The sequence below is a fragment of the Corvus moneduloides genome, chromosome 19, assembly GCF_009650955.1.
Source record: "Corvus moneduloides isolate bCorMon1 chromosome 19, bCorMon1.pri, whole genome shotgun sequence".
NCBI lineage: Eukaryota > Metazoa > Chordata > Aves > Passeriformes > Corvidae > Corvus > Corvus moneduloides.
The window spans coordinates 478320-504735 of record NC_045494.1 but is presented as its reverse complement, the minus strand read 5'-3'; the positions used below and the strand labels follow the sequence as shown (position 1 = coordinate 504735).

At 63.9% G+C, this 26416-nt stretch overlaps 6 protein-coding genes across 14 annotated transcripts; 3 read left to right on the top strand and 3 right to left on the bottom strand.

Annotated features, from left to right (window-relative positions):
* Positions 1–1574: 1574 nt before the first annotated feature.
* On the bottom strand, positions 1575–10523 carry AFMID (arylformamidase). 4 transcript variants are annotated; one of them, XM_032129127.1, is made up of 11 exons: positions 10460–10523; positions 10236–10326; positions 10056–10160; positions 9934–9982; positions 9678–9763; positions 9527–9599; positions 9157–9254; positions 8918–8996; positions 8615–8744; positions 8237–8341; positions 1584–3729 (listed from the first exon to the last, which is right to left on the bottom strand). In XM_032129127.1, exons 1-11 carry the CDS (start codon positions 10487–10489, stop codon positions 3694–3696), a joined length of 882 nt encoding a protein of 293 aa, XP_031985018.1. In that variant the 5' UTR covers positions 10490–10523; the 3' UTR covers positions 1584–3693. The 4 variants fall into 4 exon arrangements, with proteins under 4 accessions (XP_031985020.1, XP_031985018.1, XP_031985019.1 ...); XM_032129128.1 differs by lacking the exon at positions 1584–3729 and adding an exon at positions 7788–8122; XM_032129129.1 differs by lacking the exon at positions 8615–8744 and having other exon boundaries at positions 1575–3729.
* LOC116453565 (probable low-specificity L-threonine aldolase 2) lies at positions 4416–7402 on the top strand. Its single transcript, XM_032129132.1, is given in 9 exon segments — positions 4416–5024; positions 5181–5264; positions 5355–5449; positions 5691–5840; positions 5842–5877; positions 6028–6164; positions 6335–6528; positions 6847–7068; positions 7071–7402. Coding segments are annotated over 9 exon segments (1314 nt in total). The 5' UTR covers positions 4416–4738; the 3' UTR covers positions 7181–7402.
* Positions 10524–10823: 300 nt separating the features above from the next.
* On the top strand, positions 10824–13751 carry TK1 (thymidine kinase 1). Its single transcript, XM_032129344.1, has 7 exons — positions 10824–10930; positions 11131–11162; positions 11254–11367; positions 11447–11540; positions 11874–11963; positions 12047–12166; positions 12274–13751. The coding sequence occupies exons 1-7, from the start codon at positions 10865–10867 to the stop codon at positions 12427–12429; spliced, it is 672 nt and encodes a 223-aa protein (XP_031985235.1). The 5' UTR covers positions 10824–10864; the 3' UTR covers positions 12430–13751.
* Positions 13752–14067: 316 nt separating this feature from the next.
* SYNGR2 (synaptogyrin 2) lies at positions 14068–16266 on the bottom strand. Its single transcript, XM_032129094.1, has 4 exons — positions 16122–16266; positions 15729–15966; positions 15316–15455; positions 14068–15214 (listed from the first exon to the last, which is right to left on the bottom strand). Exons 1-4 carry the CDS (start codon positions 16224–16226, stop codon positions 15017–15019), a joined length of 681 nt encoding a protein of 226 aa, XP_031984985.1. The 5' UTR covers positions 16227–16266; the 3' UTR covers positions 14068–15016.
* Positions 16267–16294: 28 nt separating this feature from the next.
* TMC6 (transmembrane channel like 6) lies at positions 16295–23565 on the top strand. 6 transcript variants are annotated; one of them, XM_032129082.1, is made up of 21 exons: positions 16295–16465; positions 17208–17287; positions 17417–17535; positions 17867–17998; positions 18112–18270; positions 18386–18491; positions 18590–18686; positions 18776–19030; positions 19200–19390; positions 19471–19609; positions 19761–19916; positions 20077–20252; positions 20402–20483; positions 20800–20897; positions 21050–21145; positions 21253–21367; positions 21620–21753; positions 22097–22273; positions 22462–22540; positions 22683–22761; positions 22983–23565. In XM_032129082.1, exons 2-20 carry the CDS (start codon positions 17232–17234, stop codon positions 22752–22754), a joined length of 2439 nt encoding a protein of 812 aa, XP_031984973.1. In that variant the 5' UTR covers positions 16295–16465; positions 17208–17231; the 3' UTR covers positions 22755–22761; positions 22983–23565. The 6 variants fall into 6 exon arrangements, with proteins under 6 accessions (XP_031984973.1, XP_031984972.1, XP_031984971.1 ...); XM_032129081.1 differs by having other exon boundaries at positions 17197–17287; XM_032129080.1 differs by having other exon boundaries at positions 17071–17287.
* Positions 23566–25109: 1544 nt separating this feature from the next.
* ARL16 (ADP ribosylation factor like GTPase 16) lies at positions 25110–26399 on the bottom strand. Its single transcript, XM_032129096.1, has 5 exons — positions 26294–26399; positions 26128–26183; positions 25925–26038; positions 25603–25718; positions 25110–25449 (listed from the first exon to the last, which is right to left on the bottom strand). The coding sequence occupies exons 1-5, from the start codon at positions 26376–26378 to the stop codon at positions 25278–25280; spliced, it is 543 nt and encodes a 180-aa protein (XP_031984987.1). The 5' UTR covers positions 26379–26399; the 3' UTR covers positions 25110–25277.
* Positions 26400–26416: the final 17 nt, after the last annotated feature.

The following is a 26416-nucleotide window of genomic DNA, read 5'->3' as shown; positions in this document are numbered from 1 at the left end:
TGGTGGGAAGCAACCACAGCCCCCTTGTCCCACTCAGCCCCTGCCCCTCTGCACCGTGCCAGGATGTTCCACTCCCAGAGGGGCTCCCAGGACACACAAGCTGAAGTCCCATGCACCAAGATCGAGCAGCTCCATCCCAGCCCCACACATCAGCTCCAGGCTGATTTATAGAAATCCAATGGCTGGGGCTGACGGTGCCTCCTGCCAAACCTCATTAACGGCTGGCCCGGGAGAAGGCAAACAGCTCATGCAGCAACAAGGAAATCCTTGTTTAAGCATTTCTGGCTGTGCAAGGCCCTTCACCCCATACCCAGGGGAGAAGGAGGAAGAGGAGGAGGTGAGGAGGAGGTGCAGGCTACCAGCCCCAAGTTGGCACCACCCTGGCAGCCAGGAGAGCCAGGAAGGAGACACAAGGGGACATATCAGGGTCTGCACAGGGAGGGATTCCCCAGAATGGGATGCGAGGTGGGGGAAAGCAGTAAGCTACATGGGCATGATGGGGGCAGAGGGCTCCCACTCTGCTGCAGGACCCTGCCTGCCCCTCAATGCCCCCTGCTCCCACCAACACGAGGTTCCCTGCACAAAGTGCTGGCCATGGGTGCAGTGAGCTCCGGGCACACCAGGCAGCGTGGGAGGCCGTGGGAGTCAGAACCAGTGTGCCTGTCCACAGTGGGCACGGGACACCAGCACAGCTGGCCTGCGGACCTGGCACCAGCAAGCTCCAGAGCAGCATCAGTGACCTGCATCTGCTTGCCCCACGTGTGGCTCAGGATCTATTTCATCATCTGGAGAAAAGCATTTACTGCCAATAAACGGGCTAATTAATTCTCCTCAAAGACCTCTCAATTATTCATCACGGGCCACAGAGAAAACAATTAGAGCACTTACCTCAGCCCTGGCTCAGCCAGTGTAGCAGCTGGTGGCCGGCAGGGCACGGCGGGGACGGCCCGGCACAGCTCTCGGCACGGACCCGCAGTGCCTGGCCATCCCCGGGTCTGCCCACCCGGCCGGAGCGTCCCTGCGGAGCGCTGGAGCAGGGCTGTGGAGCCAGCACAGCCACCAGTCCTTAGCCGTGATCGGCTCCAGCGCTCTCTCAGGGTATTACCAGAGCTCCCCCAGCACCAGGGCTCTCCCAGGGACCGCCGGCTGCTCCCTCCCCACAGCCCCATGGCAGCCCGCACTGGAGTACCCCGTGCAGAGGGGCTTTTTCCCCGACGGTTCTCCAGCTCCTTGGCCCTTGGAATGTTCCCTCTGCTCCGCAGAACAGGGCCAGCCCCTGTTCAGGTGCACCCTGAGAAGGGAAACCCTCGGCATGGGGGGCACGATGGGCTGGGGGGGCCCTTCCCGGCACGGCCGGAACCCACGGGGGCTGCGGCCACAAAGGCCCTCCGGGGCCAGTCTCTCCCACCTGCTCCCGGTGCGCGGCGGGTCAGGCTGCCCCGCACTGGCGCCTCCGGGACCCCGGGGAGCGGGGCCATCGCCGCCCGGGGCCAGGCGGGCAGAGTCCCCCGCAGGCCCCCGGAGCCGCCGAGCCGGGCCGGGTGAGCAGAACCCGGCGGGTCCCGGGCTCGGAGACGCCCGTCGGGCGGGCAACGCGCCGCCGGCCGAGCCGGGAAGGGTTAAGGGCGGTCGGCGCCCCCCCGGCGCGGAGGCCGGGCCTGTCGGGAAGCCGGGATCTCTGCGGCGGTTTTACTGGAAAAGTCGCTGCCGGTGGAGGGGGGGCACCCGCGGCCTCGCAGGCTGGGGACGGGGCACCGGCCGGGACCACGCGGACACCGGGCTCCGGCACCGGCCCGCGCGGGGCTCCGACGGAGACTCCCCGGAGCAGCCCGCGGCTCCCGCACCGGACACGGCCCCGGCAGCCCCGGGACTGTGTCCGTCGGGGGTCTGTCCCGGGCCGAAGCTCGGCCGGTGCCGTGCGCGAGCGGCGGCCGCCGTGTGCCGCAGCTCGGGACATGTCACCGGCACCGGGACCCCGGGAGTGCGACGGGTGGGGGCCCGACCCGACCCGACCCGACCCGACCGAGCCTGGAGCCGGCGCTCCCGGGAATCGCCCTGCCGCTCCCGGCAGCAGGAAACTGCTCGGCTCCGTGGCTCAGCCCCTCGGGGGCGACGGATGGCGGCTGCCCCGGCCCAGGTGGGACCGGGACCCTCCAGAACAGGCAGCGCCAGAGCCGCCCCACTGGGACGAGCCATGGAGCCCAAAGGGCACACAGGGTGAGCACCATGGACAGTGTGGCCGCAGGGCTAAGGCAGCCCGACAGGAAAACACCCCGAGCTCATGGTGAGCATGCTATGGTCTCTGCCAGGTCCTGAGTCAGCCCTTGGCACTCAGCACAAGACCCCCAGGGCATTGCCTGGGCCACTGACAGCTCCACGGCCGCAGCCACCGGCTCTGCTGGGAGGCTGGGAGCAGAGCCCATTGCCAGCCTTTCCCAGGACAACCATGTGTGCCAGAGGCAGAGGGCTCAGCTACAGCACCGTGCTCCCCTCATCCTGCAGCCCCTCCTGAGCCTCCTGCAGCCGGGATGTGCCAGGGCTCAGCCCTGGGGACGTGCAGACCAAGCAGCTGGGCCTGGCAGGCCTGGGATGGGGCTGCCGGTGGGGCTGGTAGCAGGGGGGGCCCAGCTCCGGGAATCGGCCCCAGTGGTTGCCAGGCCTGTGGTAGGGAGGGGGGAAACCCGATCCTCCGCGGTGGGATCTGGGCTCCACTCCCGGCTCCCCAGCCAGGCCTCAGCTGCTAATTTTAGCCCTGGGGAGGCACAACTAGAGCAGGAGCTGAGCCCAGCAGGGCAGGGGCTTAGCCCACCACAGGAGCTGGTGTGGGCAGGTGGTGACTGCAGTCCTATGGTGCAGTGTGGTCCTGGGTGAGCCCCCCACTAGTCCCCAGCTGCCAGCCAAGCCCCTGGCCAGGCACTGGCACTGCCCACTCTCTGCCCAGCTCCCGTGGCCTGAGTTCAGCCACTCCACATACAAGGCACAAGCACTTCCATGGGCCCGGTGCTGGCCCCACCAAACCCCACCGTGGCCCTGCTGGGCCCCGTGCAGATGGGGGAGCTCTGTGGGTGCTGGTAGCAAGGGAGGACCCCCAAGGCAGGTCCCAGCCTGAAGTCCCAGGGAAAGGCACAGGGCTGAAAGACAAGGGGCTCTGTGGAAGACACCCACCCATAATGTGAGTCCCCCAGAAGTTGTGGCTGCTGCCCAGTGAAGGAGCCCCTGCTTGGCTGCAGACCCTGACTGGGCTGGGGGGGCTGCCCTTCAGCTTTGGGCACAGCAGGGCAGTCGACCACCCCATCAGGTGCTGTGGGAGTGGACGGGTGAGTGGCTAGGAAGGCTGTGCTGAGGGATGCTCCATCCATCCAGACCTTCCAAGCAGAGAAAGTGGCTCCAAAGCCTGCCCTGCCCTACAGCAGCAGCCCCAGGTGGAGGGGGGGATCCCTGGCCTAGGGCCTCACAGCTGCTCTTCCCCCAGCCCTTCACCTGCAGTGTGACTGGCTGCACTGCCCAGCGCTTACTGGAAGAGGAAGCTGCCGGGAAGGCGGTGTGTGTGGCGGGGCAGCTTTGGGGAGGCTCAGCTGGGCTCAGCAGCCGGCACAGCTCAGCTGTCCATGCTCCCAGGTCCAGGGCCAGTAACGGGAAGCATCTGCTCTCAGTGACGGTAAATCAGATCGGGGAGATTAGAAGCCTTTTTGCCTAATCATGAGCAGCTTGAAGTTGGAGGACAAGTTCCTGGAACAAAGAGGAAATGGAGGCAGTAAATAAAGAAAAACTGTTAACATGTGGCCCTGTGTGTGAAAAACGTTTCATGAAGGACTGTTTATGGCTCACTCATCTGCGGGGCTGACAGCGCGGGGGGGTGACAGGGGATAGTGAGGGAGGGGGCTCCATGGACAAGGGCAGGGGTATGGGCAGAGTGGGCACCAGTGGGGCGGCTGCAGGGGGCTCAGGATAGGGGACCTGGGGCAGCCAAGGCTGGGGGGGCATGTGGCAGAGGGGGGAGAAGGCAGCAGCGTTACAGCAGCCATAGCACAGGCGGCTGGAGCACAGCACACACGTTAGAGGGCAGGGGCTGGGCAGCATGTGCCCCTGAGGGGAACATGCCCCTTAATGCGCCTGCCCTATTGATCCCCTGCAAATGCTAGGAGAGGTGCTGGGTGCTGCAGAGCTGTGCCCCCCACCGTGGTAGCAGCAGGGAGAATGATCCAGCTGGTCCAGCCCAACGGGGGGAGGTGAGGGGGTCTCGCTACTGCTTTGGGCACATGTCCTCCTGCTGGGGGGCAGTGGGGATTTCTGCCAAGAGGCTGGTGGGTCCCCTCAGAGCAGGCAGGGAGTGCCGAGATCTGTGGAGCTGCCCAAAGATCCCAGAGCACCGCTGCAGCGCCAGCCCACCTGCGGTGCCACCGGACTGCACATCGGCTGCCAGGGAAGGCGCAGCCAGGGCCAGAGCCAATTCCCAGCGGCCAGACGACCCCGTGCCAGCCTTGTTGGCAGGGGGAGCAGCGTGGCGGGAGCAATTCCTGCTCAGCCATGGAAAGACTCTGGAGGATCCCCCTGGCGCTCCCTTCCATCGGATACCCAGGATGGGGATCTTGGCAAAGCGAGGGGCCGTGGGACAGTGCAGGGCCGGGGCAGCCCCCACCCGTGTTCCCAGCGCCAGCGTGTTGGGGGATGGGGGGATTGCAGGGACGGCGCCTCTGCAGGGGCTGCGCCGCCGAGGCGCGGAACGTGCGCGGGGCCCATGCAGGAGCCGCTGCCCTGTTCCTGCCCCGTGTGTCCGGGCCCCATTCCCGGCATGGGCGATCCCACCCCCGCCCGGGAGCGCTTGCGGGGGGCGGTCCCGGCGATGCGGGCGGCGCTGCGGCGGGGGCGGCTGCCGGGCCCGGGGGGGCGCAGCCGCGGGGTCCCGCCGCTTGCCGTGGACCTGCGGAGCGACACGGTGGCCCGGCCGTGCGCGGGGATGCGCCGCGCCATAGCCCGCGCCGCCGTGGGCGACGCCGACTACGGGGAGGACCCGGCACTGAACGGTGGGCGGAGGGGACGGGCCTCGCACGGGGTCCCTGTCTGCAAGCCCCCGACCCGGGGGCAGCAGGATGGGGAGGCCGGAGCGGGGCTGCGGGGGCAGCCGGGACCTGTGGGGTCCCCAAGCCCCTGGCCCCCAGGACATCCGTGTCCCCTTGCAGAGCTGCAGCGCCAGGCCGCGGGGACTCTGGGGACGGAATCGGCTCTGTTCGTGCCCACGGCCACCATGGCCAACCTCATCGCCGGTGAGTCCGGGGCTGCACCCGCAGCCCCCCGTGCCCCCAGGCTGTGGGCTGCTGCCCTTGGCCCCCTCCCTCACGGCCCTTCTCTCCCAGTGATATGCCACTGCCAGCGCAGGGGGGCTCAGCTGTTCCTGGGCCAGGACACCCACCTGCACCTCTCCGAGCACGGCGGGGCCGCGCAGCTGCGTGCCGCGGGCAGCCACGGTGGGCACGCAGCGCTGCCGGCAGGGCTCGCAGGGCAGGAGGGCGGCCGCGTGCTGCCCTCCTCTGGCTGCCAGAGCATCTCCTGGATTGTCCCAAGCCACGGGCTGCGACACGAGTGGGGGCTGTACACACCCGGTGGAGGGGACAGAGGGGCAGAGGCCTGGAGCCCCCGTGCACCACCACTGTCCCCTGTCAGCTCCAAGCTCTCTCCTGCCCTGGGCACAGGTCGCCGGTGTCCACTCCCAGGCACCGCCAGATCTGCCGAATGGCACATTCGACCTGGACCAGCTGGAGCTGACCATCTGTGAGGCGCACAGCAGCCAGTACCACATGCGTCCTGAGCTCATCTGTCTGGAGAACACGCACATCTCGGCGGGGGGGCCGGGCACCGCCCTTCACCTATCGCAGGCAGGTGAGAGCCCACAGATGGTGCTGGCACAATCCTGCCTGGCATGGGCAGCTGGGCCCTGCACTTGGGGACACTGGAGCTCAGAGCGTGGCTCATGGTGGCACCAGATGCCCCAGGGGTCCCTCCCAAACCAGCTGCCCCTCTGACTCCCAGGTCCGTGGGCTTGCAGACCGTTACGGGCTGCGAGTGCACATGGACGGCGCACGACTGATGAATGCAGCAGTGGCCCAGGGTGTGGAGCCAGCTCAGATTGCCCAGCACTGTGACTGTGTGACCCTCTGCTTCTCCAAGGTCTGCTTGTGTGGGAGGGGTCCCCAAGGCTGGCAGGGACCAGCACAAGCTGCAGCCTGCCCCTTGTTTGCAGGTGTTGGGCTAAGAACACATGTGGCAGGCTGGGCCTGTACCCAGGAGGGGCAGCTGCCCCTGGGACAGCTGGGGTGATCCCGTTGTGGGCTCTGCGGGGCCTGGGTGCCCCGTCTGGTGCAGTGCTGGCAGGGTGCAGGGAGTTTGTCGCTGAGGCCTGGTGTGTGCGGCAGCTGCTGGGCGGGGGGATGCGGCAGGTGGGAGTGCTGGCAGCCGCTGCCCACCTTGGGCTGCAGCACACGGAGGTGATGCTGCGCAGAGACCACAACAATGCCCAGCACTTTGTGGAAGGTACCTCAGGGCCCCTTACTGTGCTGGGATGTAACAGCACACCTGGCACTGCCCAGCAATACCACGGTACTGGTGGCTTGGGCACCGTCCCTAGATGGCCACACTGGGTCTCCAGGCAGGTGAGGATGCTGCTGGGATCCTCACCTGGCTGGAGTGCCAGGATCATGCCATGACTGTCCCCGTGCTGCACTCAGTGACGCTGGTACCACATGGGGGGAGAAAGGGCTCCCCTTCATCCAGAACCTGGAGCAGGGCTGGGGCAGGTAGCCTCTTCCAGATAGCTGGGCAGTGGGCTTGCATCACCTCGGCCTCCCACAGGTATCCATGTGCTGAACTCTCCCCTCTGGTCCATCAACCTGGCAGCGGTGAAGACCAACATTGCAATGGTAAATGTCCAGGGGACCTGGCCCTCCCCTGCTGAGCTCTGCGACCGCCTTTGTGCCATCAGCGCGGAGGTGGCTGAGACCGGGCAGGCTGTCAGCGTCTTGCTACTCCCCTGGTCAGCACAGACTGTGCGTGCTGTCTGGCACCGCAACATCTCGGCCGTGACACTGAGCTCACAAGGAGAAAGCTGGAATTTGTGGCCAGGAAGTGCCAGGAAGAATTGGCCTTGGGACTGCATCCGATGCTTCAAGGCACCGGGGGAGCCTGAGCACTCTGCCAGCCCCGCAGCTGCAGCAGTTAGGCAGCCCAAAGGACTGCTGCTGGGAACACATCTGGAGCCCCTTTGTCCTCCAGATGAGTTCCCAGCCATCTGAAACTCAATATCAGCCCTCACAGGCAGCCTGAAAAACCAATGTGAGCCCAGCCTAGTGGAGACCCCAGCTCTCGAGGCAGTCAGTGCACAAAATAAACGTGTTTTGGCGGTCCTGTAGCTGTGTTCTCTCAAATGTGCTCTTTTCCTGGCTCTGCAGCAGGGACATCATCATGGCCACGGTCCCCATGGAGGGACAAATGCTCGTGAGGACATGGAAGCATCTCAGCCACAGGACCAGGGTTGCTGCACAGCAATGCCAAGGTTTGTGTCTGGCCAGGACTGTCCCAGGAGCTCGAGCCCAGCCTGACCCAGATGGCTCTGTCACTCCCATTCCCAGAGGCTTATGTCATTCTGTCCCACATCGGCAGGTGGGCTCCCCAGGCTTCCCCTGTCATGTTCTGGGTCAGCAAGTCCCAGAACTCTGCACTGGAAGAAGGGATTCTCTCAGCAGCAGTTGCACTGGGTGTGCACCCACTGGCTCCCTGGGAAGCACTACCCCAGGCAGCAGTAATTCCCATTTTATTTCATACTGCCAGTGTGCAGTTTAAAGGACACTGAGGGAGCAAACTTCATGATCCAGCTGCCCAGACAGAGCCTTCCAGCCCTCAGTCCCTTGCGCTCCAGCGGGCAGGAACACTGCAGGGAAGGGGCACCAGCCTAGGCTGGGCTGAGTGGAGAGGGCACGGTGGAGGTCTGAGACAGTGGTCACCCCATGTTGGAGCGAGGAGGCAGCAGGCAGGGGGATACCAGACGCCTGTTGCCACCACGCAGGTCCACAGTCCCCATCTGTTTACTCCTGACATGCCCTTATGCTCTTGAAATCATGTTCAGAATCACCTGGGATGAGGAGCCAAACCCTGTGAGCAGCCCCTGACCCCACACCTCCCTGCAGGGAGGTGGCAGCCAGCCCTAAGCCCACCTGATCTGCCTTGGCACAGCCCTCCTACCTACCTGAGTGAGGATGTAGTTGTCCTCTGACAGCTTCTCAATGATGTCAAAGTGATCCACACCAGCCAGATCCAGCAGAGAGACAGACCAGCCGGCTGCACGCAGGGCCTGTGGAGAGAGCAGTGCTGGCAGGATGAACCCCAAACTCCACCTGCCCTGAACAGAGCAGCAGGAATAATGTCTTGGCAAGGACTGCTGTCCTGCAGTGAGCCAGAAACTGCTCTGGTTCAGCACAGCTCTTCATCCCAGTTGGGCAAGTTGTTGAGGGCTGGCTGGAGCAGTGTCCCCACCAGAGCCAGGCAGGGTGCTGCTCACCTGGCCATGCTCCTGTGACTGCCTGGTGCTCACCTGTCTGTACTCCTGCAACTGCCTGGTGCTCACCTGGCTGTACTCCTGTGATTGCCTGCGAAACTCTGGGGAGTCATGCTGGGCCACAGCCATGAGCACCTCACAGGCTGCTGGCACTGCCGGGGTGACATGTCTCATGGGGCTGTTCCTCTGGGCCACTTCCCTACAGGAATCACCCCGGTGGCAGCTGATGCAGCCCTTCACTCCAGGAGCACCTGTGCCCTCAGCTGGACTCACCAGCTGGGGCAGGCATAGGAGCAGAGTGGCTGCAGAGCCACTGACGTTCGGCTGCCTGTGCTCTGCCCCCATGGCTGTCCCCACAGCATGTGGGCTCACCAGCTCATGTTAAGAACATCATTCACATAGGTGTGCAGGATGGGCTCCAGGTCGTACACGCCGCTCACCAGCACCGCTCCTGGAGGCAGAGGCACTGGCAGGTGAGGAGCTGCACCCTGGGTGGCTCCCACAGCCCTGGGGACCTCATAATCAGCTGGGGCTCCACAGCCCCGCAGCCTTGATCCAGGTGTGGAGATCAGTTCCCCTCCAGACCCTGTTCTGGGACATGGCAGCACTACCTTTGATTTCTGGCACCTCTTGGAATTCTGTCCAGTCTGTGGACAGCACCATGGCCGCCAGGTGGGCCCCTGCTGAGTGTCCGCACAAGTAAACGCCTCTGAAAGGAGGAAGCAGTGAGCCAGCAGGAGAGAGTGACTGAGACGGACACCTAGAGACACTTTGCTCTGTGCAGAGGAGGCGGCACAGCCCAAATGTGTCAGCTCAGATGTTTCCCAATCCATCAGCTGCTGCCTTGTGCAGTGACAGGGGATTGTGGCCACAGGCACTGCCCAGTGCTTGGACCAAGGCGCCAAAGCCTTTGCCCCACCGCAGGCCTTGTTTGCCCCCAGCCACTCTCACGAACCAACTCCCGAGCCGGGAGCTGCCCACCTGATCCTGGGGTACTGCTCCACCAGGAAGACGAGGCTGCGGCGCACCTGCTGCACCATGGCGTCCATGTGGCCTAGGCAGAGGGCAAAGGGCAGGGTTGGAGGGCACCGGGCTGCGCAGGCAGCTGCAGCCTCTGCAGGACAGCACCTACCTTCAGGGGCTGTGTCGTACCCCACCGCCACCACTGCCACCCCCTGCGACACCAGCGGCGGGGCTGCAAAGCCCGAGTCGTCCTTACTGGTGGAGAGAGATGCTGACAGGCTGTGGGTGCCGGGGGCTGCAAGGCCAACTGGGGACTGGCCAGACCCCATGTACACAGAGCAAGTCCCAGAGTCAGGAGAAGGGGTCAGTAAGAGTTGGTGAGGGGGTCCCTTTCCGAGGAATCCCTCACTGACAGCCCACCTTACCTCAAGCACTGCCAGTATCCGCCATGGATGTAGACCAGAACCGGGAAGGCTGTGCAGCACAGTGGGGGATCAGCAGGGTGTCCACCCTGCCCACTCCCGGCCCCGCCATCCCCGTCACTGACTTTCACAAGGGTCCGTGGGAAAATAGATGTCCAGCTTCTCCCCGTCCCCGTTGCCATAGGGGACGTGCAGCAAGGTCTGCGCGCTGGCCCGGGCCCGTTCGGTTCCTGCGGGGGAAGGCGGTGGAGCACGGGGCCGTGGCACCGAGCGCAGCCCCTCTCCCGGTGCCCCACGTTCCCCACCTGCCGCCGTCACCGCGAGGTGGGCGCCGATGATGGTGTCCCGGTCGAGGCGGGGGGACCAGCGACTGGGAGAGTACTGGTCCTCCAGCGCCTGCGGGGAGGCAACGGGGCTGCGGCGGGGGCAGCGCCGCCGGGGCGGCGGGGTCCAGGGGAAAGCCCCTACCCCGCCGCTCGGACGAGAACCGCGCTCTGCCCACCCTCGAGCCCTGCCTCGGGGCCCCTACCTCCATGGACATATCCCGCCACCCGCCCATGCTGCGGCCGCTCCGGTGCCGCTCCCGGTGCGGGGCCAGGCGGGGGCGGGGCCAGGCGGGGGCGGGGCCAGCCCGCTCCCATTGGCCGCCCCGGAGGCGAGGCCCGTGCGCGGGGGCGGGGCCGGAGCGCGGGGCGCGGCAGGGCCCGGGGGCGGGGCCGCCCCCCATTGGCCACTCGGGATCGGGGGCGGAGCCTCCGGGCGGAGGAAAATAAAAATTTTGGCGCTCTTGACCCCATTGGGCAGCGCTGCCGCGCGCCGGCGCAGCCCCTTTCGCGATTGGCTAGCGCGGCGGCGCGTGGGTGCGAGGCCTCCTCCGATTGGCTGGCGCGTCCGCACCGGAGCGGCGCGCGCGGGCTCGGGCCGGCAGTCCGCCATGAACTGTCTGACGGTGCCCGGTGTCCACCCCGGCTCCCCCAGCCGGCCCCGCGGGCAGATACAGGTAGGCACCGCTGCTGTGTATCGGGCTGGGGGATAGATACGGGGACGGTACTGCCCCGGGCACGGCCTGGGAGGCGAATATAGGTGCCGCCCCAGGTCACCGGGCTGAGGGGGCTGCGGGGCCAGGGGGCTGCACCGGCACTGGGTGGAGCCGGGGCTTCCCGTTGACCCGCTGTTCTGACCCCACCGTTCTGCCCCTAGGTGATCTTCGGACCCATGTTCTCCGGAAAGAGGTAGGCCCGGAGCGGGGGGCGCAGGGCGGGGCCCGGGGTCACGGGAATGCGGCGGGCCGAGGCTGAGGCCCGCTGACACCGTGTCTTGCAGCACGGAGCTCATGCGGCGAGTGCGACGGTTCCAGCTCGCCCAGTACCGGTGCCTGCTGGTGAAGTATGCCAAGGACACGCGCTACAGCTCTTCCGGGGTCTCCACACATGACAAGTGCGTTCCCGGGGCAGGAGGACACCCCATTTCCACGGGGCTGCCTGGCCTGTCCAGCTCACTCCTTCCCTGCCCACAGGAGTACCATGGAGGCCCTGCCCGCTGGGCTCCTCCAGGACGTTTACCAGGAGGCGCTGGGTGCTGCCGTCATCGGCATCGATGAGGGACAGTTCGTAAGTGCATGGCTGGGGTGTGTTGGCTGGGCTCTGCGGGACACAGAATCCTCCGTACACCCTATGCAGACCAAGGTCTGTGTCCTTTGCAGGAGGGGGTGGGAAGTAATGCCCTGGGGCAGTTTGATCCATGTAGCCTGTGCTTGTAGTCAAACTCTCCTTCCCTATAGTCCCTGCAGACAGAGGACGGTGGGACTGGAGCTCATTTCACAGACGGGGCACATGGCTCTGATTTTCCTTGTTCCTGGTGCTGCTGTCTGGGCATGCGCTGTGGGATCTGGAGCCAAGTGCTGCCCTCCATCCCTCTTTATGTTGTGCCTGTACCCCCTCCAGTTCCCAGACATTGTGGAGTTCTGTGAGACAATGGCCAATGCTGGGAAAACCGTCATTGTTGCTGCTCTGGATGGGACTTTCCAGAGAAAGGTAAAACAGTCATTTTGGTACAGCAGCTGCTTTGGGACCCTCGTGGAACCCACCCAGCAACATCTTCTTGCTGTCTTGCACAGGCCTTTGGGAGCATCCTGAACCTGGTGCCACTGGCAGAGAGCGTGGTGAAGCTGAACGCTGTGTGCATGGAGTGCTTCCGGGAGGCCTCCTACACCAAGAGGCTGGGAGCAGAGCGGGAGGTGAGTCCCCTTGGAACAGAAACTCTTTCACCTTGCCAGTCCTGCTGGTACAGAGGCTCCCTCTGGGGAGCTGGGCTCCACAGTCACTCTCCAAATTTCTCTGCCAGGTTGAAGTGATTGGAGGAGCTGACAAGTACCACTCCGTGTGCCGAGCCTGCTACTTCCGAAAGCGACCCCAGCAGGCTGGGCCAGAGAACAAAGAGAACGTGCCTCTGGGCCTGAGGCAGCTGGAGACAGCTGCACCTCAAAAAATCTTCACTTGACTGCTGGGAAAACGGAGGGGAAGGGAGCTCAGTGCTGTGGCTCCCAGGCACCGGCTCTGCCTCTCTCTACTTTAGCAAACTGTTCAGTGCCTCAGCCCTCCCTACCCAACCTCCGCTGCTCCCCACACCAAGCACCACAACTGAGGATCTACCAGGCCTGATGCTGGGGGAAGCTGAAGCAAAAGCCTGGCTAGAGTGAGTTCCCATCTCAGAACAAGGAGAGGGACGAACACAGTTACTGATGCTGCCACACGCAGGCCCTGGGGCACTGCACGTCAAGTCAGGCCACAGTGCTTCCGCCGCTCGCTGTGGCTCTGGCCAGCTCTCCCTGTGGTCTATGCGTGCTCAGGCTGGCACTGGTGCCTGTGAATGCAGCCCTTCTGTCTCGTGCACTGTTGCTAAATTCCAGGTTTCTCAAGACAATGTACAGCCATTAGTATTTTAAATGCAATTTTTAGTTTCCTTTCCTAACAGCCTGAGGTAACTTGTCCATTGTCACAGAGCTGTGGCACAGCTTTTAAACTGACATGTGGCAGCCCAGCCCTGGGCAGGCCCTCGACCTCTCTGCCAGCACACTCGCTTGTGTTACTGCCTTGTCAATTATTGAAACACAAGAAGGTGAAGGAAGGCCAGTCAGCCTAGCAGCTGACTCTTCTGAGGTGTTGAACTTCAAAGGGCTGTGTTCTAGCAGGCTGTGACAGAGTCCTTTGGAGAAACTGGTCCCAGGGAGAGCCTCCTCCAAATTCAGGGCAGTTTTTCTCAGGTTCAAGGCTGGTGCTGCAACTTTGGTGCTATGTTACCTGTGAGGGGTTTGGAGGCTCAGAGTTTCATCTATCAAGATTTGGACGATTATTCCAGGGAAGATCCAGCTGCTTGGCAAAGGGGCTCTCCTCTGAGGAGCTGCTTCTCCACCCTAGTCATGTCTCTTGCTCCCTCCTCAGCTTTCCAGAATTCTCAAGGCTGACTCTTACTCTGCTCTAAGCTGACTGAAGGATCCTCTTCCCTCTTTGTTTGACTCAGATTCTGGAATGTTGTTGCTTCCTTATTCCCTGTAAAAGTGGTTTTTCCTGGAAGCCAGCATCCACAGGCTCTGAGCAGTAGCTCTTTGCCCAGGCCAGACCTCTGCATCCGAGTGCAGGGTTGCTGTTTGCCTGTCTCCTGGAAGGCTCCAAGAGCTGCCTGAACTCCCCCTGCTGCCCCCACATTACAGGTGAGAATAATTGTACTCACAAGCGCTCGATTGCCAGCCCTGGGCTTTTCCCCCAGGGCTGAGGAAAGTGGTGCTGCTGCTGCTGCTTTAGGTTAATAAATAACTTAATGAACCTGTGTGTGTGTGTGTGTTTTCTACCAGAGCATTCTGCTAGGTCTTCCTGGCCCTGACCAGTGAGACAGTGTGGGCTGGTCACGGCAGCGGTCACAGGGCGCGAGGGCTGCACACAGGCCTGGTGTTGGAGCTCTGCTCGGACCAGGGAGCACGAGGAGGGTGGCCTAAAAATAGCCACCAGCATGAGTGTGCTGTTTGCAGTGCAGCAGTTGGCAGGGGCTGCACTGCCCCACCTGGCACCCCCAGCTCTCAACGGGGAGAAGGCAGGAGCCTTTTCTGCTCCCCCAGAGACAAAAGGCACGTGACGGCTCACATGGTGGCTTGGTGAAAAAGTTTATTCCAAGCATACAGTGACAACTGCTGGAACACTGGCCCCAGCAGTGACAGCCCACATGGCTGCTGGGAACAGCTTTACCACAGCACAGCAGCAAACACAACCTGAGACAACGGCCCCACAGGCAGCTGGTGTGGCCGGAGGGAGCCGTGGGCAGGGTGCAGGAGCACAGCCTTGCAGCAGCAAGGGCAGCACTCAGGGGGAGGCATGCAAGGGAAAGAAAGTGCTCCGGCACTTTCCTCAGCTGGAGCAGCCATGGCCCTGCTGAGGGATCTCAGCACTCACTGCTCCCACAGATCCCAAGCCGCATCATCCAAGCACCAGCAGCTGTAGTGCAGGCTGGAGGAAGGCACAGCACGGCATTAGAGGCAAGAGAAAAGGGGGCTTTGGCAATAGCTCACCCAGAAGCAGTCAATGGGGGAAGGCACGGGAAGCCAGCACAGGCAGGAGCTGGGCCTGGCTGTGCTATGGCAGCGAGAGACGGCACTTGGGGGAATGCAGCCAGCAGGGCTGAAAGGCACTGGAAATAGGATGGACCAGGGCAACAGTCACAGGGGCAGAGCCTGGCCAGGTTCAGGGGCTGTGAACCACACCCCACCACCAAGGCACCACAGCAAAAGCAGAGGTTCATCTATGCCAGGGCCGCCCACACACCCAACTTCCCTCAGCTGCAGTGTTCACCCAGCAGCTGCAAATCATCGTGTGCCAAATCACCCACGGCACACCGGCCTCTGGACCCTCCAGTGAGGATCTCAGCTCCAGGACCAGGCCCAGGCCCCTCCTACACCCCATGAGGAGGCCCAGTCACCTTCAAACAAAGCAGCCATCACCCTCCTGCCCCACTGTCCCCTCCAAGTCACAGATCCCTCCCTCCCACCCCGCGGAAGGAATTGCACTGGTACAGCCGTCCCGCGGGTGCCAGCCAGGGCTCAGTACACTGGTGGTGGCTGATACCCCTCTGGGGCTTCCGCTGTGTGTGTGAAGGGTGGCTGCTGGTAGCTCTCATGGCTGATGTTGGGATAGCTGGAGTAGGGAGTCGAAACCTCCGGGCTGGGGTCGGCATAGCTTTGAGCAAAGTCCTCCACCCCCATTTTGTACCTCTTGTAAGCGAAGGTGAGCAGGAGTCCCTGCAGAGAGAAGGGGGCAACAGCATTAAGGCCATTCCAAGCTGTGGAATGCAGGGGGCCCCTTTGTGCTCCCCTCAAGTGGGGCAGGGTGGTTCACTTACCCAGGAGAAGACAGAGAAGAAGCTGAAGGTGATGGCAGCGCGGGCAGAGTCCGCCCCGATGTACACATCCTCGGCCCGTGTCCAGGACCACTGGTTGGTCAAGAAACAGAAGCCGATGAACCACAGGAAGGTCCAGAGACCTATGGGGGGAAGTGGCATGAGGGCCAGGGCTGGTTCTGCTGCTTCTGGGCAGTCCCAGGGCCAGACCCAGCTCCACCGTGCAGGCTGGCTCAGGCACCCGGCCAGGGGCAGCCACTCCTCGAGGCACTCAGCAGAAGCAGCAGCGCGTGGCCCGCGGGCAGCACGCCAGACGGGAGTGACTCCCTTCGCCAGGCACCGGCAGCCACGTCACGGGACAAGGCGGCCATTGTGGCAGCGACAGGAGGCACAGCCCTGCCCCGCGCCCCTGGTACCTGAGAAGCCGAGGTCGGCCAGGACCAGGTACTTGCGGTCGGTAGTGTTGCTGATCTGGGGGAAGTAGACGTCCACCATGAAGAAGAAGATGCAGGCGAGGAAGGCGAGGACGCCGATGCCGATGCCGTAGCGACAGGCGTCCTCGTTGTGGTTGAAGATGCAGAAGAGCGTGGGGTCCTCGGCCCCGCTCGTGTAGCCATCCTCGATCAGGCAGGCGAACACGATCAAGGCGAAGACCTGCGGGGCGGAGCCGATGTCCGGTGGGCGGCACCGAAGCCGGGGGGCCCTCTTCGAGGGCTGCCCGTCCCGGTGGGCGAGGGGCACCGGCTTGCGGCAGGGGGACGCCGTCCCGGCGGGGCTCTCCCGTCCCGTCCCGTCCCGCCCCGACTCACCGCGCTGACGATCCGCGCCAGCACCTGCGGCTGCTGCACGAAGCGGACCAGGTCGAAGGCACCGCCGGCCTTGGCCGCCCCGTAGGCGCCTCCGCCGCCCTCCATCGCGCTCCGCCGCCGCTCCTGCGCGGCACCGCCCCGGGAGGGCCGGCCCTGGCGGTCCGGCGGCGCCGGGGCGGGGCGGGGCTGGCCTGGTCCGGCGGGACAGGGCTCCCCCGCCCGGGCATAGAGCACCGCGCTGGTCCCGCGCTTTACCCCGGTGCCCCGCTCCGTCCCTCCTTCCGCCCCTGTGTAACGGGGAACGGGGAGTGCCAGCCCCACGCCTCAGCCGCCGACGGGTCCCGGTGAGCGCGGTCGAGGGGAAACGGGGGCTTTTGGGGGGCTCCCGCCGCCCCCACCCGGTACCGGGAGGCGGCAAGAGGGACGGGACGGACAGGGCTCGGTAGCCCCCGCCGTCCCCGCGGGTCCGCACCCACGCGAGCCACGGCCCGGACAGCAGGCGGCGGGAGCCCCGGGGAGCGTTCCGTCGGCTCCCGGTATCGGGCGAGCGGGGCCTGAGGGGGAGCCCCGGGGCGGCCACCTGCCCCAAGCAGCCTTAGCCCGCCCCGGGGGAGGCTGCGGAGCCCGAGGGCGGTGGAGGAGGGAGAGCAGGGGAGGAAGGAGACAGCACTGGGCAGGGGAACACGGTGCGGGGCACGGGGGTGTTTGCCCCGATGTGTCCTCTTAGGGCCAGTCCGGGCCCTTCCCAAGCCGAGCTCCGGGACTGGTGCTCGGAAGCTCCGTGCCTGCCCCGGAGGGTCCCGGGACGGCGGGCGGAACCCGCTCGGCGGCGGTACCGCCCTATCCGCCCTCTCTTCCTTCCTGACGCCGAGTTGGGCTGGACCCAGGGTTAGTCCCAGTTTAGCCCCGCAGACGTCGCGCTCACCCCTGCCCCCGACCTCGTACGCAGCGGTTCCGGCTCCATCCCAGTCCCGCAGGCCGGCAGCGCTGGGGAGCCGCGGAAACCGGGGGAGCCGCGGAAACCGGGGGCTGGCGGGGGCCGGCACCAGTGGCGCCCGTCTGCTCACCGTGGCAGGGCCCGTGTAGGAGGGACCCGCTCGGGCCCGCAGGATGTCCCAGCCGCCCTCCATCACTCTCCACGTCCCCGAGGGCACCGAGAGCGATGGGTGAGTGTGACCTGACCCCGCCCGCTGCCCTGCCGTGCCCTGGGTCCTGCATCCCAGGGGCACGAGGCTACGACCCCACGCCCTGCAGGCACCAGGTGTCCGTGCCACCATGTCCCTGTGTCCCTGCAGCCAGGAGCCCAGTCCGGACAACGAGAGAGCCCTGCACACCTCATTCCACCAGCTCATCCTGGAGCAGAGCAGCTTGATCGAGGCAGGTCTGGAGCTGGAGTTGCAGGAGCGGGACAGAGGTAAAGCTCTGCAGCCTCAGCCAGGGCAGGTTGGGGACAATGTGTGTGCCCAGGGCCATCTCCCGGCCCTGACTCTGCTTGGGCCAGCGGTGTCACATGTCAGTGCTGTGGCCAAAGCATTCGTAGGAGCCTGCTGATGCCTTGACCAGTGCAGAGCAGGGCAGTCCAGGGCAGACCAGATCTTGGGGACACAGAAAGCATCCCTGGAGAAGGGGGTACTCTGGGAAAAGCACACACCAGGGCACACACCTAGCCTCTGTGCTGGAGCAGAGCAGCAGGGAAACAGGGATGAGCCATGGGCTCTCTGCATTCTCTGCCTTCCCCCTCCCAGAGTCTCCAGCCTGCTTGGCTACTCCAGATGCCTGTGCTGGAGCCTGGCCAGAGCCTGGGCAAGGTGAGGAGCACCCCAGCTACTCCTCTGCCTCCCTGCAGATCTTGGCCAGCATGCCTAGCCGCACCATCGGTAGGTGCCACCCACTTTCCCACCCTTCCCCAGGTCCCAGAGCCCCTTGGAGAGCTCTTGCGCCTGCCTGGTCCCCCACGGCCGCCCGAGCCCTGCTCTGCTCTGATCCACAGGACGCAACCTTGGGGCCATCATCTCCCAGTACTGCAACCGCACGGCCCGGCTGCGGCGCCGGAGCAGCCGCCCACCCCTGCAGCAGCTCTGCCGCGCGGCGCGGCCCAGCCTGCGCCAGTATGACCTGGAGACTGACCCCACCAGGGCCACGCTGGAAGGTGAGAGTCCCCCAGTGTGTGAGAAGGCAGTGCTGGCCACTGTCCCTACGCTGGGTTAGGGACAGGCATGCTGTGACCTGGCCAGCCGTGTCCCACTGAGCCCCTTGTGCCGCAGACAAGCGGCGCCTGCTGGTAAAGGAGCTGCTGAGCGTCTCACCCAGCCAGTGCAGCCACATGCTGCTCACCATGCCCCTCAGCCTGGCAGAGAAACGCATCCTCCGGTAGGACCCCATCCATCAGCACCAGCGAGGCAGGACTCCCACAGCCGGAGCTGTGCCAGGACCTGTGGTACCCTCTGACACCCCTCTCTTCTGGGCAGGCGGCAACTGAGCAGGCAGAGGGACCCGCTGAGGCAGCGCACCCATCACAGGGCCCCCTTCTCACCCTGTGGTTGGTCCAAGGTCTACGTCATCCTTGTAAGTCAGGGGCACAGGTCTGCACAGAGGCTGTGAGGGCTCCAGTGCAGGCTCCAGCCCCACTGCTCTCCCCATTTTCCTTTTCCCAGGGCTGCCGAGGTCTCTGGTACAGGATCCTCTCCCTGCTCCGCACTGCACAACCCTGGCACTATGCCCTGAAGCAGATTGGGGGCCGCTTTGGCTCCAGTGTCCTCTCCTACTTCCTCTTCCTCAAGATGCTCCTTATGTTCAACTTCTTTTCATTCCTCATCCTCCTGGCCTTCGTGGTGGTCCTGCAGGCTGTGTACCCCCCTGCATCAGTCAGCCCCCAGCCCTTCACCGGCCTCGAGCTCCTCACAGGAGGAGTAAGCATGGCCCAGGCAACCCCAGATCAGGGGCTGCTCCAAGCCTGGGGGGCAGCCCCACTTTCCCACTGCAATAATACCCCAGCCCAAGGCTCTGTGTCCCTGAGGCTGGCACAGAGGTGCCAGGCTAAGCAGGAAGCTGCGGGCCCCATGGTGTGCTTTCCTGCAGGGCTACTTCACGCACTCGCTGCTGTACTACGGCTACTACAGGAACGTCACCCTAAACGACCCCTGCACCTCCAGTCCTAAGGGCAGCATGTGCCCCCTCGCAGCCCCCCTGTTCCCGTACAACTTGCCACTGGCCTACCTGTTCAGCATTGGGGTCTCCTTCCTTGTCACCTGCATCCTGCTGGTGTACAGGTGGGTCAGCAGCACCTGTGGCGCTGCCAGCCTTCCCCTTCACCCAGCCCCAATCCCTGATGCCCTTCACCTCACTGCAGTGTGTCCCGCTCTTTTCGGGAGAGCGTGAGAAGCTCTATGGGGGACTTGGCCATCAAAGTCTTCTGCGCCTGGGACTTCAAGGTGATCCAGAGGCGCTCGGTGAAGCTGCAGTGTGAGAACATCTGCACCCAGCTGAAGGTGAGGAGCTGGGCAATGCAAAACATCCCAGACCCCAACCTTGCACCAGTGCTTTGTCCATCACCCCTCGGGGTCCTGCCACGGTGCAGTGGGATGAAACCTTGCTCTGGACCCAAAGCGGATTTGGCAGCTCTGCCACTGCTCTCTTCAGGAGCTGCTGGTAGAGCACCGCTCCCGCTCCCGCTCCCGGAGCTGCTGCCAGTGCCTGAGGCACTGCATCGTGATATTGCTGGCCTGGGTCCTGGCACTGGGCTGTGTGTCGGGCTGCGTGCTGGCTGTGCACTACTTCTCGGAGCACATGCACATGGTGAGTGCCTGGGGTCGGAGGGACAGGGCTGGGATACTGGGGGGAGAGGCAGGAGAGGCCACTGCAGCTCTGCTCCTGGCCTGGGCATTTGCTGCTCTCCCCAAGGACACCACACCTGGCTGCCAACAGCTGTGCACTCACCCCAGTACCTGCTCACCAGGTTCAGCAGGAGCAACAAGCACAGGGCAGTGGCAGATGGCAGCAAGAAGCCATTCTCCTGGTCCTGCCCCTTGTGGTGTCCCTCCTCAACGCGTTGATGCCCCGCCTGTTCAACTTGCTGGCGATGTGGGAGAAGCAGGACTCCCCGGTGACACAGGTCTACGTGGCAATCATCAGGTGGGCTGGCTGGGGCCCTGGTGGATGGAGCGTGCTGCACCTGCGCCTATGGCAGGCAGGGAGGCTTTGGGGCCAGGCACCCCATCTTTGGGGCTTGGCCCCTCCACCCCCTGGGCTCAGGAGCTTCTGGCACTGTTCCTGCTCCCCAGGAACCTCATCCTGAAGACGATGGTTCTCATCCTGCTGTGCTCCCAGTGGCTCAGCCGGAGTGTTACCTGCTCAGCAGAGGAGGTCAGCACCACTGCCCCAGAGCCATGGAGGGCTGGGCTGAGCTTGGGGTTGTGCAGGGAGCTGGTGGCTTCTTCTTTACTAGATATCAGGGAGAAATTCTTCCTTGTGAGGGTGGTGAGGGCTCTGGCACAAGCTCCCAGAGAAGCTCTGGGTATCCCTGGAACTGTTAAAGGCCAGGTTGGACAGGACTCAGAGCATCCTGGTCTAGTGGAAGGGTGTCTCTGCCCAGAGCAGGATGGGGAAAGAGATGAGCTTTAGGGTTCCTCCCAACGCAAGCTATTCTGTGATTCTGTGCCACACTTGATTGTCTCCCCAGTGCTGGGAGACGTGTGTGGGGCAGGACCTGTATCGCTTCATGGTGATGGATTTCATATTCACCTTGCTGGACATGCTCTTTGGGGAGCTGATCTGGAGGTAACGTGCCCCAAGACATGGCCCCCCACCTGTGTGGCATCCCTGCACGGTCCCAGCTCTCCGGTGCACCCAAGCTCTGCTGCCATCAGAGGGGAAGGTGGGGTGTGAGGTTCCCCCAGGCAGTGTGGGAGCAGAGTTCCACTTCTACCCAGGCTAATCCTGGAGAAGAAGCTGAAGACAAAGCAGAGGCCAGAGTTTGATATCGCCCGAAACGTGCTGGAGCTGATCTATGGGCAGACCCTGACCTGGTGAGATGTTTCTGCCTTCTGTGGCTCCTTCCTCTGCTGGCAAATGACCTGCAGTTCCCAGGAGCCCTGTGGGTGCTGTAGCTGTGCCCACCTCTGTCTCTCCTGAGGCTCAGACCCAGGCAAGCTCATCTTTCCCCTGCTCCCAGGCTGGGTATTCTCTTCGCTCCGCTCCTGCCAGCTGTGCAGATGGTGAAGCTGCTGCTGTTGTTCTATATCAAAAAGGTGTGATTCCCCCCAGCCCTGCAACTCCCCATGGGGTGAAACTGCAGTGACGCTGTGCCCTGTCACCATCAGCCTCTGCTGCAGCAGTGGTGCCACATGAAGCGGCCTCGTGCTGGTGGGACTGAGTGGGGGTTTCTGGGGATAGGATGTCCCCGAGCTCGCTTGGCTCCCAGTGGGTGGGAGGGAGGGGACAGCAGGGTGCGGACTGCCCTCCAGGAGTTGGCAGCCCGCAGGACTGCTCCCTGTCCACAGACCAGCCTGATGTGGAACTGCCAGTCCCCCAGCAAGCCCTGGCAAGCATCACGCATGAGCACCATGTTCATCACTCTGCTGTGCTTCCCCTCCTTCCTGGGTGCAGCTGCATTCCTCTCCTACACCATCTGGTCGTGAGTACCCACGAGGCCACGGCTCAGGGCACAGGACCCCTGGCTGCCTGAAGAAGGAGGGGTTGGGGAGACCATGGCCCCTGTCCCTGGCATCCCCCAGCTGCAGACTATGAGGTGCCGCCCCAGGCAAGGGATGTGCTTCCCGTCTACTGGCCTGTGCTCACTTCTTCCAGCTGTTCCTGGTGCAGGATGCAGGGATGAGGACCCCCTTGTCCAGCCCTGGGGATGCTGGGGACAGTGAGGCTGGGTCCCTGGAGGGCTGAGACAGGCAGTGCCCTGGGCTGGGGGCAGCAGTTGCTGGGCTGCTTATTGCTCTGAACGCCCTGTTGGTCTGCTTGCTCAGGGTGCAGCCATCAGAAACCTGCGGTCCCTTCCGGGGGCTGGAAACCATCTACAAGTCAGGGAAGAGGTGGGTGCTAGTGCTGGAGAAGTCCAACCCCAACATCACCTGGTTTGCCTGGGTCTACCAGCACCTGTTGGAGAACACCTGGCTCCTGTTCTTCACATCCGTGGCCCTGATGTGAGTATGGACCCGAGCCCAAGGCTGAACCCTGGGCCCTCGCTTTGAGGGTCCTGCTGCCACAGCCCTGAGTGGGGCTGGGAGCCAAGGTGTCACTCCGCAGCCCTGTGGCCCATCCCAGTGCCAGGAGCACAGTGTCCCTCAGCTTCCTGCCTGGCTGCCACCATCCCATCCTGCTGTCATTGCAGAGCTGTGATCTACTTCAACATCCAGGTGGTAAGAGGCCGCCAGAGGATCATCCTCCTGCTCCAGGAGCAGATTGCCAAGGTGCGTAAGCACTGCCCCTGCCCATCTCGGCTGCTTCATAAGCCTGGTCCAGCCCCAGGACTGCTGGTTCGGGCTCTGGCCCCATCAGCACCGCCACTGAGCCACCCCACTGCTGCTCACTGCACTGTCTGTGACGTTGCAGGAAGGGGAAGATAAGATATTTCTCATTGAGAAGCTTCACTGCGTTTACAAGCAGAGAGACAGATGCTCCTGAGTCCCAGGTGAGGCCAGCATGAAGGGCAGTGGGGCGGGGCTGCCAGGGCACCCAGAGCTCAGCCGGGTGCACAGATGTTCCTCTGCCTGTCCCAAGGTATGCACGGTCCTTGGTGTTGCTGTGACCCAGGGACAGGGAAGGGGATGGAGGCAGGTCTGGGACAAGGAGGGAGATGACACTTAAGAGTCTCCTCTCCCACATGGGATCTTAGGGACTCTGTCCTCTTAGTGTCAAGCCCCACAGGAAGGAATGGGATGGAATGGACTCTGCTTGCAGCTGGGACTGAATCTGTCCACCACAACACAGCGCTGGAAGCTGGGGGACAATGGAGTGCTGAGGAAGATCCTCCCTTCTTGCCATGGCCAAGGACCCATTCGGGCATGTCACTGGGAATGCTGCATCAAAAGGATGCAGGTGCTCCTGCTGCCTGGAGCTGCTGGGGTGCAGTAGGTACAGGACCAGGGCTGCTGTCACAGCAGGGCACAGCTCCGTGCAGGACTGCCTCCCAGCACAGCCCTGCTCCATGGCTGGTCACTACTTGCAGAGAAAAGCTCTTCAGCTCTCCCTCCTGCCAGTGTGCCCTGCACTGTTTTCAGAATCCTTTGGGGACCCAGCTCCAGCCCAGTGCGAGAGCAGCTGGCTGATTCCAGTCCCACAAACAAGGTCACGGGGCCACCCCCAGCAGCCCTGCACCCACTGCACTGGCTGGTGGGACAGACTTGGAAGAACCACTGTGATGCTGAGTACTGGGCTGGGCAGGGACCGTGTGGGCTCAAGGTGACCTGGCCCATTAAAGTGCTGCTGTGCAGGAGTGCTCTGGCTGATGTCTGGACCTGTTGGGCTGGAAGCGGGCAGGTGGGGTTGGTGTGTCAGCGGTGCTTGTGGTGGTGACTCAGCAGCAGTGTCAGGGTGTGCTCGGGCTTCTTGGCACCGCGGGGATGCCTGGGGCAGAGCTCAGTTCAGCCCACACTGCTGGAGCAAAGGCCACTGCCACCCCACTTGCCACTCACCATCACGGTGCAGTATCTGCAGCCCCCAGCACCAAGAGCCACTCCTCTCCATGTCATGCTGTTGGCAGCTCCAGGCCCTGCTATGGCAGCTGCCCTGGTGCCGCAGCACTGACAGGCCCAGGGTCGGGTGTGCTGTGGCGTGTGCCAGGCGCGGGCAGCCACCCCTACCCTATGACTTGGCACCAGGGCTGCCGGGTGAGGCAGCTGCCTGCCCAGCTGGGCTGGGCCAGGCCATCAGCGTGGGCACAGGGCAAGTTACCAGCACAGACAGACACTGCTTAGTGGTGTGGGCACAGGGCAGGTTCTCTATACAGCCCCATCTCTTCCTGGGGTGCATTAGGAAAAGCATTGCTAGGAAGTCAAGGGAGGTGATCCTGCCCCTCTGCTCAGCCCTGGTGAGGCTACAGCTGGAGTGCTGTGTCCAGCTCTGGGCCCCTCAGGACAAGAGGGACATGGAACTCCTGGAGCAGGTCCAGCAGAGGCTACAGAGGTGATGAAGGGACTGAAGCATCTCTCTAATGAGGACAGGCTCAGGGAGCTGGGCCTGTTCAGACTTGAGGAGAGACAACTGCCAGGCGGCCTCATGGTCTGTCAGCAGGGAGGTGTCAGAGGATGGACCAGGCACTGCTCCATGGTGCCCAGCAATGGGCAAAGAGCAACAGGCAAACTGATGCACAGAAGTTCCACCTGAATATGATCCTGATGGGTCCCCTCCAACTTAGCACATTCTATAATGTTGTATTAGAAAGAACTTCCCTGTGTGGGTGACTGCAGACTGGAACAAATTGCCCACAGAGGGTGTGGTATCTTCCTCACTGGAGATAGTCCAGAACTGTCTGGATGCAATCCTGTGTCATGTCCTCTGGGATGACCCGGCTTGACTAGAGAGACTGGACCAGATGAACCACTGTGGTCACTTCTTCCAATTTCACCCATTCTGAGATTGCCTGAGCCCAAGTGAGCGCTGGAGAGCAGCTGTGGGCTGGCACTTGCTACAGCTTGTGAGACATCCCTGACTGAAGCACCCCAGTCACTGGCCTTGGCCTAGCTCCTGGCACCCACCCAGGTCACCTAGTCCTTCCGCACCTTCCCCCAGCTCACCCCCACACCTTCCCCCAGGTCACCCCACTGTGCCTGGGCTGGCATGAGGCCCACATGCACTCAGTCTTAAACCCAGGGAGTCTTACCCACCCCTGCCGTGCTTAGCTCAGCTCAGGTGCTGCTGCAGCCTCCAGCCCCACTGCAGGAGCCTCTCCTGTGCCCAGAAGTGCCAGCACAATCTGGCCTCTGCTTGTCCCTTCCCCAAAAGCCCAGGCTTTCCCCCTGAGCACAGGGCAGCCACCAGTCTAGACAGTTTGGTGGGAGTTTTACTGTGAAGTCCCACAGGGATCCAGTCCATCAACAGCCCAAGGCACTGTCCTGGGCTCTGCTCCCAGCCCCAGGCAGGGCAGCTGCTCCTTCGCCACCTCCTTCCGTGACAGCAGTCCTGGGCTGCCACCTGGCAGGGTTGGGGTCAGGAGGGGTCTTTGAGAGCGGTCCGAAGCCACTGCAGGACATCGGCCAGGCCGGTGCCATCGCGGGCACTGGTCTCCAGCATCGTGATGGGCTGTGTAGCACAGGACACGATGTCCTCCATGCGGAACAGTGACTTCATCTCCACCAGCGACATGTAGCAGGGCAGATCACTGCAATGGGGAGAGGGGGGGCTGCATCAGCCAACCACGATGGCTCCCCTGCCCGGCCCAGCCCTGGCTCAGGGGTCTCCAGCCTGGGAAGTGCAGCAAAGCACAGCTGCTGCTCCCTGGCACCCCCACCCTCCGGGTAACCCTCTTCCTCACATCTTGTTGAAGAGGACCAGGACGGGCACAGAGGCGAGTGGCGCTGCAGAAAGGACAGAGAGCAGCTGGATGCAGGACGAGGAGACCTGGGTGGGGTTGGAGGCATCCACCACGAACTGGAGGGAAGAAGGCAAAGCGGGGTGCGGGTGTGCCGAGAGCAACCCCGGGCCGGGCTGGGCCAGAGCAGACGCGGAGGAGGGAAATCCCACCACGAGGCGAAACCGAGGGGACCGACCGACCCCAGCCCCGGAAGGCCCTCTCCCCGCGTCCGCGTTCATCCCTCGGGACGGTGGCCCCGGGACGGGTTCCCAGTGCTGCTCACCAGGAGAGCGCTGCACTCGCTGTAGTAGCTGGGCCAGATGGGGCCCATGCAGCCGCCCAGCTCCCGCACCGTCACCTTCCGCGGCAGCCGCAGGTCCGTCAGGTTGGTGCCCACCTGCGGGACAGGCGCCCGGCTGGGTGCGGCCGTGCCCCGGAGCCCCTCGGCCGTCCCGGTGCCCCTCGGCCCCGCCGGGCCCCACCTACCGTGGGCAGCGTGGCCGGGGGCTCGCCCAGCTCCGCGGGCTCCTCGGCGCTCAACTGTGCCTCGCGTTAAGGACACGGCGGCTCCAGGAACGGGACGGGGACCCGGCCCGCCCCTCGCTGGTCCGTCCCTCCCCGCCTCCCCGGTGCCCCCGTGCCCTACGGATATGGCGCAGCCGCCGCACCAGGAGGCTCTTCCCGCCGCCCGCCGCCCCCAGCAGCAGGAACGTGGGCGGGGAGCGCCCCGCGGCCATCGCGGAGCCGCCCCGCGGAAACGGCACCGCCCCGGCGG